The sequence below is a fragment of the Oryza sativa genome, chromosome 7 (genome assembly GCF_034140825.1).
Source record: "Oryza sativa Japonica Group chromosome 7, ASM3414082v1".
NCBI classification, from domain to species: Eukaryota; Viridiplantae; Streptophyta; class Magnoliopsida; order Poales; family Poaceae; genus Oryza; species Oryza sativa.
Genome location: NC_089041.1, coordinates 6,126,729 through 6,147,856, shown reverse-complemented (window position 1 = coordinate 6,147,856; position 21,128 = coordinate 6,126,729). Strand labels below are relative to the sequence as shown.

The window sequence follows — 21,128 nt, the reverse complement described above, 5'->3', positions numbered from 1 at the left end:
TTTATGTTTATTAAATTCTGAATGTAAGAACTACTAGGTCAAGTTCATATGTTGAATGCAACATGAAAAAAAAAGTATTAGAGTGTATATACTCTATGATTTTCATGTACCAATTTGAATTTTGGGGGTATTAAATTAAAATAGATAGTCTTGTTTTGTTGTGCTATGAAGAAAAACATCACACATATTACAATACTACATGGTGCATGCTTAATTACGTGGTCTCACTCTCAAATGAATCCTATATATTTATATTTATAAAGTTCATTCCCAAATTGTACAGTAAGTAAAGAAAGAAACTCATGTCTACTACTCCCTCCGTCCCACAATATAAGAGATTTTTAGTTTTTGCTTGCAACGTTTGACCACTCGTCTTATTCAAATTTTTTTTGCAAGTATAAAAATGAAAAGTTGTGCTTAAAGTCACAAATAAAATAAATAATAATTTCAAAATTTTTTGAATAAGACGAGTAGTCAAACGTTGCAAGCAAAAACTCAAATCCCTTATATTATGGTACGGAGGGAGTATTTTATTACACATTTCTCCTGCAACAACGTGTGTGGTACCCATCTAGTAAAATCCATGTTGTCTTTGACAAAATTCAAAAATAGAATCAACTTAACATGTAGCTACAATATATTTTTCCACAACGTTTTACTAAACAATGAAGCATATATTGAGATGTACAAATGACATTTTCTAGCCCTTTTTCTTTGCTCATGGGGATTTTTTTCCAACGGTTATATATATAGAAAGTTCACATATATAAATCATGATAATTACCTTTTAGAAAATTCAAACAAAGAATCGATATATATAGTTCTATCTATGCATCATTTTCCTAAATCACGATAATTACCTCAAGCTTGATAAAATGGCATTACATTACTATTATTATTACTAGAGTTTTTTCACTTCCCTGATCTAACCAATTTGCCACGATGGTTAGATATATAGATGGTTCTAATTAATCTAATGTTAATGTACTCCACATATATGATATATGTACATACATATCTAGTTTTAACATTTGCAAATGAATTGCAATCAGAATATATATATGCATGCAGCACAGGTGCTTGATTGCAATTATATGATTATTACTCTCTCACATATTGATATGGTAAATTTGTATATATTTGTGGCATGCATTCATGCACGAAGCTAGATTAATTATTAATTAATTCAGGGTGATATCGATGAGGAGGAGAGGACGAGATGGATGGCCCTCTTCACCTGAGCGATGCTGCTCCTCCTCCTCCCCTTCACCTGCGCCAACCAATTCACCCACACAAAAACACACAAAAAAGATTCAGTTATTTTCAGTTCAAAGATTCAGTTAATTTGTACATAATTTAGGCGAAACGAACGTACGAGCAGATCGAAAGAAGGGTGAATATATAAATTCAGAATTCAGAGGAGCAAGAATGAAAGCTTAATTCTGCATTTGCATTTGCATTTGCATTTTCATGCAGATCAGGATCATAACGACGACCTTGGCGCGCAGCTCGGCGAGCAGCTCGCCACCGGCGCACGAGGCCTGGACGGCGGTGACCTCCAGCTGGAGCTCCTGCATCGCCTGCATCACCCGGAGCAGCACCACACCGCCGCCGCCGCCGCCGCAACCGCACCGGAGCTCCAGCAGCGCGTCGCTCTCGATGATGGACACCTGCACCACCTCCGCCGCCTCGCCGCCATTGCGGCCATTGCTGCTGCTCATCCCTTCCGCCGCCGTGGCAGTGGCGGCGGCGGCGGATCTCTTCCTCCGCCTCCCGGCGGCCGCCGCCGATGGCGCCCGGGCGGCTGCTCGTGACGACGACGACGACGACTCGAGCTCTTGTATGCGGTTCCTTAGCTGCTTCACGTACTCGATCGTGTCGCCTAGTATCGACGCCTTGTCCATCTGGACACAAAAACAAATTAATTAATAATTGAAAACAGATTAATTGTTTCTGCCATTTTTTTCTGAGATTGTAATAATATTAATTTCACTACTCCTGAAAATTTGTTACGGAGTAGTTTGGAACTATATAATTCATGGATTATATATAACATTAATTCATTACTCCCAAAAATTTAGGTTTATTACCGGTGGATACGGGTAGGATTCACTTCTGGCCAAAAGTTCGGAAATTTTTTCGAATTTATCAAGATTTATTCAAATCCATAAAAAAGATTCAATTTTCTTCATTCTGAATTTTTTAAAAATCGGATGCCCGGTAAAACATATTTTGCATTCCGAAATAGTGAACCCTAGATTCATGCTGCCATTAGTGAGGATCTTCCAATGTTCGTTAGAGGCTTAAGAAAAGATAACTGAATTTTGATGATCCTGTGGGTACTTAAATACCCCTCTATTTTAAAATATGTGACGCTATTAATTTTTATATATACATTTAATCATTTATCTTATTAAAAATATATATGTTTTATTTTTGGTGTGACTTATTATTTAATAACATTAAAAGTTCTTTAAGTATGACTTATATTTTACATATTTGCACATACTTTCTAAATAAGATAACTAGTCAAATACGGCTTTATAGAAATAGAGGGAGTACTTAATTACCTTTGTCATGAAAGGTACCAAAGATCGCAGAATTATGAACTTCTCATTGAGCTTCTCTCTTCTTCTCCTCTCTTTCAGCACATGGTTGGCACTGAAATCACCTTGGATGGCATCCACTTGCGCCTTTCCCGCCCCTTGATTCAGGTGTTTCTGCTCCCCTGTAACTGCAGTGACTACTGGGAACAATCATCAGGATGCTCTTGAGCATTCTCTGTGTGGTGCCTGGACTGATCATGGTCTTGTTGTCATCACTTCCTTCAGGAGTAGTCCATCTGGAGAATGATGATTTCTCTGAAACTGGCAAGTAGTTCTTGATGTTCATCTCTTGCTGTCGCAGCGTGTTGTAATGTAGGATTGTCATGAGTGTTTTTGGGTAATGGGTATTTTCAGGTGATGCCACTTGATCTTCAGTAGCTGTGACAGAAGGGAAATGGAGACAGTTGTATCAAATATATGGAAAAGAAATGCAAGAATTGAGGATGTATGCAAAAAAGAAAAAAAATGGCAGTGCTTGTGTGAAGAGTACAAATATATATTTTTGGAACAAGGGTGCTTTTGAAGGATTATCTTCTCAAATGTAATACCTGGCTGGTAATCATTTTGTAACTCCTCGCAGAGAAAATGCCAAGAGTGACAAGGCTCATCTGGCCCTTGCAAATTTAACTGACAATTACTGTTTTGGCAATCCATCAGCATTTGGATTTCATCCTCTAAAATATTATTTGAGCAGCCATCTCTTACCACTTCTGACATCTCACACTGCATTAGCTCACTGGAAACTGCATTATTTGGTATTGTCTGGTGGTCATTGCTCACCATGTTCAGTTGGTCTTGCATTTGAAGTTGCAGCTGGCCTGAATTCCTTTCAGTGTCAGTGTTGTTAGTGTCTGAACCTGACATGCCCTCTTCTTCTGTGTCATCATTCTCCTCATCTGCATTGAGCTCATCTGAATAATCAAACTTTGTTTGGCTGGTGATACCTAGTTGCATCTGAACCTGGATTGGATGCTGATGAGTACAGTGGGTGACTGGGTTGGATGTTGAGTGCTGTGAGAGGGTAGGCTTCATGTGGATGCCATGTTGATCCATGAAGATGCCCCTTGCATACTGAATCAGGCCCATATCTTCCTCCACCTTGAAAATATATACATTTTGATTAGTTTGATCCTTACGGAGTTTCAGAGGATTATCAGTTTCATATATCAAATTACATTGAAATAGCCAATATTCACATAATCACATTAGATACTTTATAATATATTATGAGGTATTTTGATTTATACTTAATTATATGGCCCATATAATTAGATTGTCAGCTGATAATATACGAAATCACCTTTTCCGTAGTTCCAATTTCCAGGACGCCATCGACAACAGGAATGCACACAACTGTCTGATGTACAAAGTCACAAAATTAGATAAAAACTGCAGTCTGGAAATTCATAGTTTTTAGATAATGGCCACTGCATCCAAAGATGAACAAAAGCCACAAAATTTCATAGTAAACGTGTAGCTACTTTTAGAGGCAAATACCTGGATACCAGCACTCTGCCATTCATCAGTTTGGTTATTTGTTATGCACCACATCAGGGAAAAGAACAAGAAAAAAAAAGGAGAATTATTGTTACATATTCTTGCTAGCTGGCTCAAAAAGTATATAATATTATTTTATTTTCTGATCTGATTATGGTCATCATTTGCAGTCTGCAAACAGACTACAATGTGCAAAGCACTGTTGGCATTCAGAGTGAAAAATAGGTAAGAGAAGGTGATGGCTGAACCTTGGCAAGAATTGCTCTTAGGAATACTTTGCTGTCAACTTCATTTGCTCCAGTGAGCCATACATGGCCTCTCCTTGCAAATGCCCTTCCAGGTAACCTGAAGACATGCAAAGCACACATGTGTGCAACTTAACAAGTTCTCTCCTCATGACAATGTGAAAAGCATACATGTGTGCAAAGAAAGATGCATGGGCAAGGGCAATTAAAGGCTCTCTCTCTCTCTCTCTCTCTCTCTCTCATGTGTAGAAAGTAGCTAGGACAGAGTACCATTCTCACCGACTAAAATGTTGCAATTTAGATTTTTTTTTTCCTTCCAGACATAAAAGGGTACCAGATTGTTTATAAAAAAAATAAAAAAATCAAAATTATAATGTGAGAACTCGTACTGAAATCTGGTAGCTAAATGTACAAATATTTGGCGCCTTCGGACTATGTACGTCTATGTTGGATGTAGAGGTAGGGTTTTAATTGTCATTATTAAAAACAAGTTTGGTGTCTCCCAACTATAATTAGTTGTCTCTCTTGATACTTTTGTAAGACTAGTAAAATACACTAATTAATTATTTTTAAAGAGTATGCAATGCATGCTATTCTGACAAAAGAAATACAATAACTAAGTTTGATGTTAAATTAAATTGAAAAAGGGCAGGGCTAGCTAGTGTATTCCTTGTTGTCATTCTTTGCCATGCAAAATACAAAAATGGATTTCATGCCATGCATTACTACTTAATTTGGATGAGAAATGTTCCTACGACAGGTACGTTATGTACACATCGCACTTAGCAATACCGTCTATATAGCTCCCTAACGTCCAAGAGGGGGATTTGGAGGGGCGCAATTATTCTCTCTCAATCTCTCTCTTAGAAATTAACCGGACATATACTGATTTTTCGCATACGAGTTTAATTTAGCTAAGCGGCACATCACTTCATCGATGAGAAGTACACCTCGATTTATTATTATACTCTTTAATTATTACGATGTGAAACTAGCACTGTATCGGAGCTATAGAGACGGTTGGTTACAAAATCATGTAATGATGTGATTGCTATATATTCAACCACTTATATAAGGTGGAAGAAAAGTCTTAGCCTTTCATTCATTATTATTAATTATTACACAGTGCAATGTCTAAGAGGATAATTTTCCATGTTATCTCAAAATTTTGCTCTCATAGTCTATCAATTTCAAAACGTACTATACCATTGACTTTTTGAATAATGTTTGATCATTCGTTTTATTCCAAAAAGATTATATAAATATTATTTATTTTGTTGTGAGTTGTTTTATCATCAAATAAAATATAATTGTAACTTATATTTTTAGATGTTTATACTAATTTTTAATATGACAAATGGTTAAATGTTGTGCAAAAAGTCAATAGAATCATACATTTTGAAAAGGGGTAGTATGTTATTATCTAAAAAAATAACCCAACAACTTTTGACCCTTGGATTTATGGAGTAAAACTTATAGGACATATTTTAGGAGAGATATTGTTTGATCACTCTAGCACTACCTTCATTCTTTATTTAATTTACTTGACGTCATAAAATCAGGCTATTGAATTCTATACAATTTGACCACTATATTTTGTAATAATAATAATTTTATCATTGGATATGTTGTTAAGAGTACTTTCATAATACTATATTTTTATTGTGATCTCTTAATATTAATTTATAAAAAACAAATAGTTAAAAAAATATACACCATATGATCCTAATGGGTTAGGATTATAATGGTGGATATTTATCAATATATTTGTATTCATACAAAATAAAAGTTGTATTTATCAAACAAAAGCCATATATAGTTGTATTAAAGATGATATTTTCTCCCATCCTTAAAAGAGCCATATATATACCTCCTGGACAAGAAGGTACAAAGCCTAATATCACAACAGTAGGATTGGAAATTCACATTAATTAATACTCCCTCCATCTACTTTTGATAGGCATATTTTCAAATCTAAAAATTTATTTTTGATAGGCATATTTCAATCCAACAACCTATCCTCTTAATGACATTCCATTCTTCCACACAATATTGGCTACACAAGCATCGAGAAATGTAAATATTAATGAATCGCTTGTTTATGAGGAATAACTAGTAGCGTGTTTAAATGGATGATAAGTAGAATTACTTATACTTGATCTGTGTGTCAAGATGAAATATGACTATCAAAAGTATATGGAGGGAGTACATGTTATTAAGTTTTTCTTTAGAGCCTATCAAAAGTATATTTTGACTATCAAAATTATATATGCATCTAGTGTTAATCAGGAAATATAGAGCCTAATAATACGATGTATATATACATCTCTATGCTTTAGAGAATCAGAAAAGTTAGTTATGATATAATTTGACCGCACGATCTTGTTCTAATCAATTCCAACGGTTTAATTTTTTTTTTACCTCTGATGTAGTTGGATCGGAGGTATGTACCAAAATAAAATTTTGTATACAGTTGTATCTATTTGAAATAAAAAATAAAAATCATAAATCAAATTGAATAAATTATATTTTAAAATCTAGCTAGCTAATTATACGTGAAGATCTAGCTAATTAACCTGCAAAAGAAAAGGAGCTATCCTGATCTTGATTTTCTGCATGCATGCATGCGTGGATCAACACACCGATTAATTAACCAGGTGGGTAAATCTTTAGGGTTTCTGGCTCCAATTAATTAGTGGTAATTGTTCATCATTTTGCCAAGAACACGTAACAAGAAGTGTGGTTTAATTTATGCATGCATGCTTAAATATTTATATCTATATTTTTTATTATATACCCGATGCCGGGAGGGAAGGAGTAGGATGCCGACATGAGGAAGAACCACTCCGTCTCCGTCAGGTCCTCCGGCGACAGAGCCGCCCCCGGCCGCCGGCTCGCCGTCGTCGACGACGTCTGCACGCCGCCGCTGGAGTTCTCCCCGGCCTGCTGCAGCCAGTCGTAGAGCTCCCTCAGCTGCCGGCTCCGGTGGCGCGCCGCGTGGTCGGCGTCGTCCTCCTCCTCCGCCGGCGGCGGCTGCATCACCGTCGACTTCCGCGTCTTGACGGCGCCGTTGTAGTGCCCCTCCCCCCACACCAGCGAGCTCCTGCATGCCATGCGATCACAACTAAATTCAGAATTATTACATCCGTCTCAAAATATAAAAACTCGTGATATATCCTAATAATACGAATCAAAATATGTACATCTTTTTAGATTCGTAGTACTAGCATAGCATATGTCTCATTCGATACTAGCTAGAATTTTTATATTTTTGTTGTACGGAGAGATCAGTATATATATTATCAAAGTATTGAGCCATATCCTCTAGCTTCCTTCGATGATCATCGACAACGACGACGATCCGCCATGGCCGGCCATGGATGAACACTGTGCATCGTGTCGTAGGTAGGTAGGGTAGGTACCCTTGGTGGGGGCAGAGCTGCCAGAGGAGGCTGTAGGTCCACCGGAGGCTCTGCGCCACCGCCTGCAGCGCCGCATGCGCCTCGCCGCCGGCCATGGCGAGCACTGCTAGCTAGCTCGTGGATGATCGAGATCGATAAGTAAAGGCGAGTGAGTGAGGGAGCTTAGGTAGGGAGATGGTCTGATAGTTGGGGATGGAAGAATTGATTTGAAGGTGGTGGGGTTTGACTGGTGGCTGCACACGACGGCTCATGCCGAGGTCGGTCACGTGGACTATAGGAGCTACTATGCGTACTACTCCCCGGCCTCCACATGTGTCGACAAAGGAAAAAAAAAACGGTTCATACATGTCGTTTTCGACGTCAGCACGGTTTTTATTCTTTTTTTATGTTGGTACAAAATATTTGTAAATTTAAACTGATAAATTTTGGAATTTTGGAATTTGCTTCAGAAATGAAATTAATTATTCTCTGCGCATATATTTAGATGATGAGTGAAGTTCTTAGTTCTTGGCTTTTTACCTAGTTACAACGTCGGTAGTTAAATATTTTCTTTAATATAATCTAACCACTGGGTAAGACTAGTAGTATTTTCAGTAAAAGGAATTATAATGTTGTGAAAGCTGAAAGATGATCTTTTTTATTAAAAAAACATATCAGTATTTACTGTTCATATACAAATTAAAAAAATTTCAAATAAGACGAACGGTCAAACGTTGAGCGTGAATAGTGCAAAACTGCACTTATTTTGGGACGGAGGAAGTATCTAAGAGGATCATAACAACTACTCCCTCCGTCCCACAATATAAGGGATTTTTAGTTTTTGCTTGCAACGTTTGACCACTCGTCTTATTTTAAAAAAATTTCAAATATAAAAAACGAAAAATTGTGCTTAAAGTACAGTAGATAATAAAGCAAGTCACAAATAATAATTTTAAAAAATTTTGAATAAGACAAGTGGTCAAACGTTAAAAGCAAAAACTCAAAATCTCTTATATTATAGGACGGAGGGAGTAGTAGGTTTTCTTATTACATGGAAGATGAACAAGCACGCACATCAATATGCACACACCGATCAACTAACAAACACCGAGCAACTTAAACCCTGATGAGTGCAGTTAATTATGCATCTAACAACCACCGGCACTTTCTCATCTCAACCGAGTTTGATTGGTTTGGAATTTTTATTCTACACAGAATATATACCCTCAGTTATATATTGATCCTTTTTCTCCATATGTGTTGGAAGCAATTAATATTGTAATGTGTACATCTTAGTGTTAGCATGGTGTAGTTAGCTAGCCATCAAAACGTGCTTCTGTGAGCGTATTGTCAGACAGTTAGTTTAGCTGTTGCAATGCGTGATACTGTATACGTACTACGTACGTGCATATATATACGGTCAGTAGATAGGGTGTGTCTTAATTAGAGGCCGTATATAGGCAGAATGCCTGTTGATTAACTATTGGCCAGTAGGTCATTAGCGTTTTTATTCAAGTACGTAGCTTTGGAGTTTCTGTACGAGTGAACAGAGGAACCAAACAAGATGCCGTCCAATATATACGCATGTTTGTGTCTATTTTCTTACTAGTACCTCTGTACTGTTTGTCTTGTTTGTGAGACTGTAGGGTGAGAGAGAGCGAGCGGGGGGAAATTATTTAATTAATTTCAACAATATAGTGTGTTGGCCAAATTGACCCATAAGGTAGGAGTAGTAGTTAACACCTCACTTGTTACAATATGCCAATGCCTGTGTTGTCGAAATTGACCCATAAGGTAGGTAGTAGTTAATACCTCCCTTGTTACATTATGCCGATGCATGGTTAGCCAAGAGCTAACTATAAGCCAAAATGACTAATTAGCGATTAAGAAATAATTTGAAGTTTACTGTAGTATATTCTATGACATGGTAAAAGGTTTCTGATGAACATCAAGCATATGCACTTAGCGACTTGAAAGACTAGGCTAACTATAAGCCAAAATGGCTAATTAGCAATTAAGAAATAATTTGTGAATAAAGCTTTTATTCACAAAAGACAATGCTGATAAAGAAAACGTTGAAAATACTCTACCTTCAAAATTAAATTTGATAATTTGAAGTTTTGGCAGCAGCTTTTTTCTTTTTTGGGGTGGAGGGGGGGACGGTGAACTTTACGTAAATTCAAACTGGTAATTTTCAAATCTTATATCGTTTTGATTAGTAAGGAAAAATATTTACACTATAACTCTTCCCTCCTTTTCAGCAGTCACTTGTGCACATACTACTGTTAGTCAAAGTTTTGTCAAACAGATCTAGAAACAACTTGCATGTTTGGAGAAGCATGCAAAGCATTTGACACCCAAGATTTTCAGCTACAAAGCTCACAAATTAAGGCAAAGAGCTCTAACAACTTGCAGTGCCCTAAGTAGCAGAGAAAGGAATTGAATGATTTGTGCCAAATCTGCAGAGAAGAGTAAAAGGGACAGCATTTACTAGCCTTCCTCATGCATCTTGCTGGATTAGGACAGAGAATTTCAGAGTTACACCACTAGATTCTAGCCCTTGGCAGATTCCACAGTATTCCATTTCTGTCAGGGAAACAACTGGAGGCTTCTGAAGCCTGACCTTTGTGCAAAAATGATTGAAAGAGACAGACAATGCAAGGCAATACAATGCATTTACAACCTGACCAGTGATGGAGTTTGGAACTTTGGAGTTGTTGGGAAATCACAGCAGTTTTCACTTGGCAGGATGTCCTTGGAGGGCTTACTGTAGTATATTCTGTGACATGGTAAAAGGTTTCTGATGAACATCAAGCATATGCACTTTATGCTTGAGTTTTCATCAAGAAATTTGAAGTTAAATCTACTGAAAGATAACCACCTAATCAAATGATGAGGCAGTGTATGAAGGCAATGACACTGGTTACATCAGTCTATCAGATCCAATAATAAGCTAACTTAAAAGTCCACATAATTTACAGTCACAGGATAGGTAGGCAACACTTCATGACATTGCAGCATCTTTGACACCATAGCTGAAGCAAAATTATGGAAGCGACGAGCAACAGCCAGGCAAATGATTTCTTGGAATATGGTGTCCCAAAAATAGTCAAAATCATTTGGCAATACAATGGTCTGTTCTCAAGATGTCAAAATCTACAAATATTACGGATGTATTGTCCTTGGTTCGCAAATTCCTAGCTTCACTTAGTATACGATTGGCTACTTTGTCCGCCGAGGCACTATCACCACTGTTTCTCTCCCTACCCTGCAACATATGACCAGCATGAGACAACAATTAAAAGAACAATGCAACTAACACGAAAAAACAGCGTGCTCGTTCACCTCAACAACAAGCTGAACTGCCCTTTTAGTACTAATAACATCCCAGAGCCCATCGCTGCACACATGCAAACAATCACCGGAACGTCATGATTGACACATTACATCAGTAAGCATTACCTTCGCAGCACTGAGAAATCATGTTACCTAGCAATAACTGCAAAAGCTGTGCATGCTTTTGTAATGTGAACAGCTTGGCTCACATATGGTTCTGAGCTGAAGCGTGAATCTTGCTCTTTTAGAAACTTATCTCCGAACATCCTGGCGAGATTAAGTCCTGGAGAAATAAAAAATAACAATATAGCTTTCACCATTTATGGTAATCTCAGACTTGCACTCAAAACTTGAAACGGGCAAAGAGCAAACCATTAATCCGGACTTCGCCAGCTTTCAGGGCCTGTCCAGCTCTTGCTATCCTAGCTCGTTCAGTTACACTAGCTACTCGATGATCTTCAGTCATTTCAATCATCTTTCCATTGACACTGACAAAAGCAGATGTTATACATAAAAAACTGGAGGTTACAGTCAACAGACAAACGGCTAAACTTCAGAAAATAAAGTAAAAAGGTACTTTTTACCTCATAACACAAGCTGAATCACCTAGATTAGCACATTGGGCAAAACAGTCTTTCTTTTGATCAAACCAAATCAGCAGGACTGTTGCTGTGCACCCCTGAAATAGTACACACAAATATCATAAACCACAGCAGTTGTTATCGTGTAAAAATAATTGAAGAGAAAAGGCACAAAACTATTGATGGCTAAAATGGTATCAATAATGTGGAAGCTACTGATAATGAAAAACAGGCCAGACTGCAGAATCCCAGGAAAAGAAACAATTGTTGCTACCTCTAGGTTTCAACCCAAAAAAGAGCTCATGAAGTATTTTTGGCATTGTAAGCTAATGAAGTACCTAGTATATACATTTGTGGATAATATTTGCAACAAAATCTATAATGGATGAAAACACTTATAATTCAAATCATGGGGGTCGGATCAGAAAATATAGATTTAGCAAATAAAAGTACTGCTCTATAAATGACTGCCTAGGTCTGCAACAACTAGCAGCAAATCAATAAAGTTAGTATCAACCATATCCAGATGAAGTTCACAACCAGATCTAAATGTTCAGGAGAAAAACTTTCGCAACAAGATCTAATGTTTTGGAGAAAAACTTTCTAAATCCGAATCCTGTGGATGGAATCAGTGATGATATTAGCAGTTATGCATACTGCTCACCAACGGCTAGTTGAGTACTCCCTCCGTCCCATGATATAAGGGATTTTGGAGGGATGTGACATATCCTATGACTACAAATCTGGACAGGTGCCTATCCAGATTCGTAGTCCTAGGATATGTCACATCCCTCCAAAATCCCTTATATTATGGGATGGAGGGAGTATGCAACTTGCAACTACTAGCAGGAACTAACTAAAGCATATCATTGTTGTTCCGATCAAAGATGGATTTAAATTAACTAGATGCAGACCTATGATTTGCACAGTGTGGGACAGGATATCTTTTATTCTTCGCCTTACTGTTTGTAAAATGTGGAATACCTGAACTTTTAGTCAGCAGGGCACTACATAAAGTGGTTCAGAAATCATATGGATGCTTCCCAAAACCATTTTTAGGCACCCCCAAAGTGTTTAATAAAAAGTTATCACAGGTAATGACTGTTTTCATGATTCAGCTAGTGACATGTCAGAACCTTGAAATGGACGACAGCTAGGAACATCCATAAATGAATTTACTAAGTTGCAATAGGCAACCACATTGGAACTTCGGGATTCTTGTTACCACGTACCAAGCATAGAAAATTTAGTTAAACTATGCTAATGCAAGTTCACGGCAAAGCTCAAATCATAGAATAGGACATGACTGTACTTCATTCAGAACAGGACTTGACTGTTTCATTTATGGAACTAGATATATGATAAGAAACAGGTCTCAGCTAATGTAATTTTTTTAGTGTTGGTAATGACAAATCTATCTCAGTAGTGAACAGTTTAACAACAACAAAAATAATGATAGTAAAGGTAAAGGATGGTTAAAAAAGCTAAACATTTAAAGAGTAAATTTCACAAAACTACAAGTACTTTGATCGAATTATCGCAAAACTACAGATTTAAGACGTCATATCACAAAACTACAGATTTAAGACATCGTATCACAAAACTACGGATTGAACACAAGATTTATCATAAAACTACAGACTTAAGACCGAGGACATATCCGGTGAAAATGAGCTAAGTGTTGAAAACTCGTGAAAATCATACCTAAAAGTTTCGTAAATTTATGAAAAAAAATACTAGAGATAGGTGTAGATATAAAATACATTCTCACCAAATCTTAACTCCAAACTCAAGTTCGTTTATGAGAAACAAAAAAGACAAATTTCAGGTGAATAGTGTCCTGTTACTATTCACCTGAAATTTGTCTTTTTTGTTACTCCTAAACGAAGTTGAGTTTGAACTTGAGATTTGGTGAGAATGTATTTCATATCTACACCTATCTCTAGTATTTTTTTCATGAATTTACAAAACTTTTAGGTATGATTTTCACGAGTTTTCAACACTTAGCTCATTTTCACCGGATATGTCCCCCTTAAGACCAAGCATCACAAAACTACAGATTTAATACTCAAATTATCACAAAACTACATATATTTTACAAGTTTAAATTCCTACAAGTACTATTATGTTAGAGTTATAAATGTTGTAGTTTTGTACTTAACTTGGTGCAAAACATGTAATTTTGTAATAATTTTATTACTAAACATGTAATTTTATGATACTCCATCTTAAATCTGTTGTTCTTTGATAAATTTGGTTCTAAATTTGTAGTTTTGTGATATATCATCTTAAATCTGTAGTTTTGTGATAGTTTGGGCAAAGTACATGTAGTTTTGTGAAATTTACTTTAAATTTAATGCAAGCATTTGAACCACCCATGGAGTACAAATTAAATCACCATAGTAGGGGCAAAGAAGTTTAAACCAAAACCTACTTTGGCAATTTCAAGCCATACAACAAAAATAATCAGATCAGAGAATAGGAGAACCAACCTCATACTCATGATCGATTGCAGCTTCTGTCATAGTAAAAGCATATCTAAGAACGTCAGAAGCATCAGAGTATGAAAGAACCTTTTCTTTTGTCTCATGGTGAGACAAAAGAGTTGCCACATTTTCTGGAAAAATCCTAGAAATCAGGAGGGGGAGAAAACATCAGTTTTTCATGTGGCTATGATGATAAATAATCAGATTACTAATGAAAGAGTAAGTTCCATTAGATATAAGTTAGTACATGAATCCTCATATGTTAGAATAAAATATATCCATGATATATATTGAATATCAGGTGGGAATGAAAGACTAACTTGCTGACAGCTCTGGCAGCTCCATCACCACCATGTCCATCAAAAATTCCAAAGAGTCCAAACTGCAAAACCAGTTGGTATCAAAAACAGGCATATAAATTTATCATAGTTAAATGGTCAGCACCTGTTCAACACCCTGCAGAGGGCACTGGCAAAAGCTTATATCCTCCATTGCAAGCTTCTTTCCACTTCGACGGCCCACCATTGGATCAGATGCCATACCAATCCCAGCAGGGACTCGCTGATTTTGCAGTGAGATCTGGACCTTCAGTGACATAGCAACGCAAATTATAAAATGGAACATAAGAATGCTACCAAAGAATAGGTTAAAGAAAATGCGCCATAGAACTTCAAATATGTCGCAGAGCAACTTGAATGATGAATGTGATTACCAATACAATGAAGAAACTTCAGCTTATGAATTAGAGTACTTGGCCAGGAAAGAAAAAACGGTTTGTGATAGCTGGAGTATTCCAAAATCCTAATTTCCAGAACATGGTTTGATTGAAATTCAAAATAAGAGCAGCGTCTTGGTGAGTCAGCATATTTTATTTTCAGGAAGAATGTTGAATGAATTTTTAAATTAGGGACTGGAGCAATCAAATAGTCAGCAAGGATAACCAATTAACAGGATAAGGAGACTTGGTCGTGTTAGTTGCATACTTATCTTAGTGCAGTAAATCAATGTAGCTCTACCGAATAGAGCAACTAGTTTGTTGGTAATAAATTGATGATACAAAGTTGCACAATTCCCTCATCTCCAACCAAACCATTTTAGCAGATATTTATCCGAGTTGTGTTCAGGAAGCACATTCTTTTTCAACTTAAATTGGATCAAACATAAGGAAATTATTCTTGGAATGGGCTGACAGCAGACAGGCTTAGAACAGAAGGGAATACTGATAAAAATGAAAATAAGTATCTTCAGTACACAAGACTGAACAATGATTGAAAATAAATATCTTTTCATTCAAAGCACAGTTACTAGCTTTATTTATCTTAAAGAAATACTAATGGTTTCAGATTATGGATAACTAGGAATTAACATGTGTAGGGTTCACAATTGCTGAGACGAATTCTATAAGGCATGCCTGTTTAACAATTCTGGAAGCTTCATGTCAGACTAGTATAAAACCTATGAATGAAGGAAGTTAGTACACTAGTCCAATTATGCCCCGCAAGAAAGAAAATGGGAGTTAAGCAAATATTTCAGCAAACATGAGAGAAACAAGAAGAGATGCTGAAAGCATATAAAAAACTTACAGATAGTTTTGATGAAGTTCCTAGAGTTATAATGTCACCATCTGCTAGTTCAGCTGGCTCACCCCAGTGCCTGGACCCAACATTTGGATGGTGAACTGCCCGAGAGTTCACAAATGTCCCATTCAAGCTGCCCATGTCCACAATTTCCCATTTCAATGTCTGCATATGAACAAGCACTTCATTTTATGTAAACCAATGCAAGATTGGTATATTTGCTTACAGCATATAGCTATAATACTAGTTAGCCTTCCATTGTACAATTTTCTACTCGTTAAATGCTCAAAGATAAGGGAACATATCTTGTGCGCACAAGCCTTCTTGTGCACACATATCCTGTGCTCAAAGATAATTTTTCATAGTTACAGCCAAGGAAATAAGCTTCTGCTCGTTAATAACTAGCTAACAGTAAAGAGATGCTGAAAGAAAATGTAGCATGCAAACCTTTCTGGCAGAAACAGTTTCTCTTTAGAAATGGATGAAAATGTTTATTGAGTTCCTGTATGAACAAAAACTAAAAAATAGTTTTCTCTAAAAGCGTGAGTTCAGGATCTTGTGGCATTAGGTCAGGAGTATGTGTCCATCATACCACCCTAGCATCTCAATTCTCAACATTTTGATCAGTCAGCTGAGTCCTGGGCTCTAATTGAACAAAAGGTGCATCTTACTATTGAACAAAAGCACATATTTGACCAAACAAATCAAACAAAATGGTAATGTTAAGTTTCATTACAAACATCACTATTCCAGTTTAGTTACAAGGCTGGGGAAACAACTAGATAAATAGCACTAAATCGAAGGCACAAGAAATGAATAAATAGTTCCTGAACAACTTACCTTTGCATTCCAATTTATTCGAGCATGTTTCCCTGACACCTCAGAGTCCTTCAACACCAAATCACTTGGGGGGACCCTTCCAAGAGTTATCGGGATTGTAGGACTAGTTGACTGTCGGGAACAACTTATTCCGTGAGATGGGCCAGCAATGACCTCTACGTCTAGGTTGCTTCCTGCATTTCTAGCAAAAGATTGGGTTAGATGCGTATACAAATTCAAACCTTTGCAAGGCATAGCTACTGAAACATTCTAATCAGGTTTGAGGGATATCGTACGATATGTATTATCTTTTAGAGAAATGCTTCCATTCTTATTATCCTCTCCAGAACCCCATCTTTTGTGTTTTTTATCAGGCCTTGACCAACTTGTCTGTTTTGTACACTTCAGTGTGCTTCCCAAATGGAACTCTTCAGATGTATCATCTGTAACATCGATCACATGAGTTTCTCCTACAAAATTCATAGCAATTTCTGTTACTCAAGAGTTGACATTGGTAAACACTCAATATTCAACTGAGATGATCAACGCAACAAAGACGAGAGAAATTGAAGAAAGTTGATTTTTATGTCAGGAGGCTACTAAAGGTTTGGGCATCATTATACATACCTTGCGGAGTGCAGGAATCAGCAGGATAAGTCCTGCCAGAATCACTTATTCCATGACTTCTTGGTGAAGTATCACTCCTGCTTGTTTGAACTTTTGAAGATTCTCCAACAACATTTCCAGGAAAAGTGTTACTCTGGCTAGAGTGATCATCCAGAATTTCAAGGAGAGGCTTATTTAAATCCTCATTCTGCAAATGCAGAGCGCAAATCATCAAACAAAAAATACATGGATTTCCACGCTGCAATCAATGGAAGGAAGAGATTGATGTAGATCATGTGGTGGGAATTTTTCAAGAAATAATTAAGAGTGCAGTCAGATTTTATAAGAAAAGGTTTTAGAAGATAAAACAAAATGTGAAACTTCATCCTCTCAAACATCTTGCATGCAAGAAACATACTCCATGGAGTTTTGTCAGCTTAGACAATAACTTGAGCAAGTTCCCATCAAAACGAAATGCTTAAGTGAGTGAATCTGGAAGGTTCATGAAATTGAATAAATCATCTAACTTACTGTCCAAAAATGCAAGATACAACTGTGAAACTCAATATATTATTGAGCATGGGACACACTGTAAATCTTCTGAAATATCTCTAACATACTTGCAGTAACTTCGTATCACTAATGACAAAAAAAAAACACGCCAGGGTTGAATCAGAGAATAAATGGAACTACAGTACTTACAAATTTCATCACACCTTGACTCTAATATACAACAAAGACAAACTACAAGAGGAACAACGAGTTAGCCTTCCAAATTTTGGTTCTGGTATCTCATATTTTAGATGTTGTATTTGTGCCACTAGACACCTAACTGGCTCATCATTTTGAAAGAAAAACGTCTATTTCTTGTCCCTCAATTCTTCACTCAATTTAATTTCCGTCCCTCAGCATCAAAACTGGATAAATATCATCCCTCAACTCTTAAAACCACATAGCAATCGTCCCTCAACCTGTCTAATAGTGGTTTTCACCCACGTGGTGTCGGGATCATATGTCTATGTAGGGCCCGCTGTCATGAGGATTCTATGACAAGCAGGCCCCGCCGCTGCCACCGTAGATCTTACATGGACGCCAAAACCTCTCTGACAAGTGAGCTAGAGCAACCTCAGATCCCATATCTACACCAAGTAGGTCAAAAACCACTTATAAACGAGTGAGAGGTGAGATCTAAACAGTTTTGAGAGTTGACGGACGAGTTTTATCAGTTTTGGAGACGAGAAATACAAACCAAACCAAACCAAGAGTTGAGGGACAAGGAAAAAAACTTTTTTTCCTTTGGAAAAATCACGATTTGGAGAGAAAAAGAAAAGGACAACATATCAGGGGGTGCTGTATCCAGCTCACCGGTTTTTGCTCCATCTTCTTTGATTTGTGGAATGCTTCCATGAGCATTCCACACAGAGATGAAGAACGGATCGTGAGGGGATCAAATACCACCAAGAAGTAACTGATCAGATTTCAGTTAGTACGTAGGAAAGATGTGCTGCATATAGAAGAGAGCAGCAGCAGTGCTTATGGATGGAATCTGTTGATGGGAGAAGATGGATGCAAGATATAAGCAGCAGATGGACACGGGGGGAGGGTGACGGAGTGCCTATCTCGTGACGGGGTAGCGGTGCGGGGAAGACGGCCAACTCATCCTCCCTCTTTTTCCCCCACTTTTTGCATGCCGTTTTATTCTTTTCCTTGTCTCCATGTGTTCTTTCTAAAATTTTCCAAAAATAAAAAAAGAACAGAAAATTCTTCCTAATTTTCAATTGAAGGAAGCAACAACTTGTGTTCATTCCACAGTATTTTGCTACTGTAAAGTGTAAAGATTTGATTTACAAAATTTATGAAGCAAAGAATTATGAATAGCCATTAAATTGCATGATATTTCCCGCTGTCCAACATGGAAGCACACATAAACAAAGTTAGCGCAAACCCGATATCCACCGTTCAGAACCAAGCTTCAAATGTGACTCTAACCATACGCTTCCTCAGATTACTCCGACAATTTCTGAATTTCCATTTTAGAAAAAACATGGTCCACAGAATATCGTGTAACGCCGTACATTTATTTCCGCATTTTCCTAATGAATACATCAATGCGCTTGGTATACTATAATCATAGCAACAATAAAGCAGCCTTAATGTCCACGAACCCAATGCTTGTTTTTATACCCATACTAATTTAATTGATCTGTAGCAAGTAGTAATGCATTAATGTACTGTATCTTTAAGCATGGCTACGTCTCCCTAATGCGCATAATCCGACCCCAGATTTGCAACCATTAGTGAAACAACCAAAATCAGCATATACACATGTTCGTCTCCATCAAGGGTTTACCAAATCGCCCCCCATTTCCACGGATTCCTCAGCAACCAGACGAGGGAACAGCGAACGATAGGCCATATCCGAAAGAAACGACGAACAAACAGCGAAAATTCGCAAGAACAAGCTCGCTCCACGGCGGCCAGCCCCAAATGTTCGTAGCAATAATAATAGTAACAACAATAATAACAGATTAATCCGACGAAACGTTCGATTCCGTCGACGCGGGTGCGGATCAAAGCGAGGGAGGAGGGGAGCTCGGATCTTTAACCTGGCTGCGGACCGGAGATGCGGCGACGACATCCGCCGCCGCCCGCGGCGGCGGCTGCGGCGCCGCCGCTACCACCGCGCGCCGCCATCGCCGGCAGGCGAAGACGACGAGGACGAGAATGACGAGGGAGGCTATGGCGGCGGCGGCGAGGACGAGGGGGAGGGGCGGCGCGGCCATGGAGGGGGTGGTGGTGGAGGGGGGAAGCTTGCCTAGGACGACGGCTGCGTCGCCATCGCCATTTTTTTTTTCTCTCTCTTTCTCGCGTGCGCCGCGCGTGCGTTTTTTAGCGTCCGTGGGATTTTTACTTTTTTTTCCTCTCTCTCAACCCCTATTTTCGGGGGCAACGTGAATTCGGTGTCAATTGCGAGACGAGCTTGCGGTGTAGCTCTTGAAAGAAAGAAAAAGAGTTTTTTTTCCTTTCTCCCTTTTTTTTTCTTTTTTTTTCTCTAGCTTTCACATCAATGTTGTTCATGGTTTTAACGTTGAATGTGTGTGCTGATATACGATAATAATAGAATCATAGTTGGAAAAAAAAAGAAGCTATATATTAGTCGAGAAAGATATAAGATTGTTACTATATAATATTATATAGTGCTGTATTTTAGTTAACTTTAATTATTTGTTGTTGCATGCATGAGGAAACATGGATTTTTTTACGTTCTATTGAAAGGTTATATCTAGAATTCAAGTATTAAGGAAAAAACGATTGCCATACAAAATAAGGAAAAAAATAATGAATATATTACATAGCATTCGTTAAATAATTTTATTCGCGACGACAAGTTGATACATGAGAAAATAGAACATTGTGTGCATCTTCACCGTATGCATTATGGTTAAGCAAATAGCTGCCATGACAATTGTCTATGAGAAATGCCCCTAATATGATATAACTTCCTTTGTTTTGTTTTTTTAATTTAATGGTTTAGCTTAAAAAGCACCGAAAGTTTTCTAGTTTAATAATAACCAAAGGTTTGTAAAATTTATTTATTCATGGTGCATTACTCATAGGTCATGTTGTGTTACGAATAAATGATTATGAGAAAACTCCAATTGGCCATATTGGTAACATCTATAGTCTCTAGTTGGCCATATTAGCTATGACAGGTCTGCCAAGAGACTAGCCACAATTGATGGATCTAAGCTACGGCTACAGTGACGTGCCCACTATCTCTAGCCAGCTATCAACCCAATTCTATAGTTGTACTAACATTACTCGTCGGTTACATTAGTAAACGGGCAAGGGACTCAACATATGGCTATAGTGACATACATACTATTTTTGTTTGGACGCATCGCCTTCGGGGTGCATGACTATGCTGCTTAGAATTACCATCCTAAAGCAATAGTGACATGTCTGCTATTTTT

General features: G+C 37.5%; 2 protein-coding genes across 3 annotated transcripts; both read right to left on the bottom strand.

Moving 5' to 3' along the window:
- Window positions 1-1,297: 1,297 nt before the first annotated feature.
- On the bottom strand, window positions 1,298-8,038 carry LOC107275794 (basic helix-loop-helix protein A-like). Its single transcript, XM_015790874.3, is given in 9 exon segments — window positions 1,298-1,904; window positions 2,571-2,682; window positions 2,684-2,984; window positions 3,155-3,704; window positions 3,907-3,963; window positions 4,104-4,118; window positions 4,352-4,448; window positions 7,146-7,451; window positions 7,771-8,038. Coding segments are annotated over 9 exon segments (2,001 nt in total). The 5' UTR covers window positions 7,866-8,038; the 3' UTR covers window positions 1,298-1,436.
- A 2,639-nt stretch (window positions 8,039-10,677) lies between these two features.
- On the bottom strand, window positions 10,678-20,036 carry LOC4342711 (protein phosphatase 2C 70). Of its 2 annotated transcripts, none has more exons than XM_015789312.3 (13): window positions 19,761-20,036; window positions 17,176-17,362; window positions 16,845-17,018; window positions 16,570-16,742; window positions 15,736-15,894; window positions 14,597-14,737; window positions 14,473-14,534; window positions 14,159-14,294; window positions 11,670-11,764; window positions 11,458-11,573; window positions 11,239-11,368; window positions 11,095-11,149; window positions 10,678-11,017 (listed from the first exon to the last, which is right to left on the bottom strand). In XM_015789312.3, the coding sequence occupies exons 1-13, from the start codon at window positions 19,935-19,937 to the stop codon at window positions 10,865-10,867; spliced, it is 1,758 nt and encodes a 585-aa protein (XP_015644798.1). In that variant the 5' UTR covers window positions 19,938-20,036; the 3' UTR covers window positions 10,678-10,864. The 2 variants fall into 2 exon arrangements, with proteins under 2 accessions (XP_015644798.1, XP_015644799.1); XM_015789313.3 differs by lacking the exon at window positions 19,761-20,036 and adding an exon at window positions 18,520-18,690.
- Window positions 20,037-21,128: the final 1,092 nt, after the last annotated feature.

Coding starts and splice junctions, on each gene's coding strand:
- LOC4342711 (XM_015789312.3), bottom strand. CDS start 19,937: ATGGCCGCGCCGCCCCTCCCCCTCGTCCTCGCCGCCGCCGCCATAGCC. Junction 17,363..19,760: donor CATCTCCGGTCCGCAGCCAG/GTTAAAGATCCG, acceptor CTGCATTTGCAG/AATGAGGATTTAAATAAGCC. Junction 16,743..16,844: donor TCTAAAAGATAATACATATC/GTACGATATCCC, acceptor CTAGAAATGCAG/GAAGCAACCTAGACGTAGAG.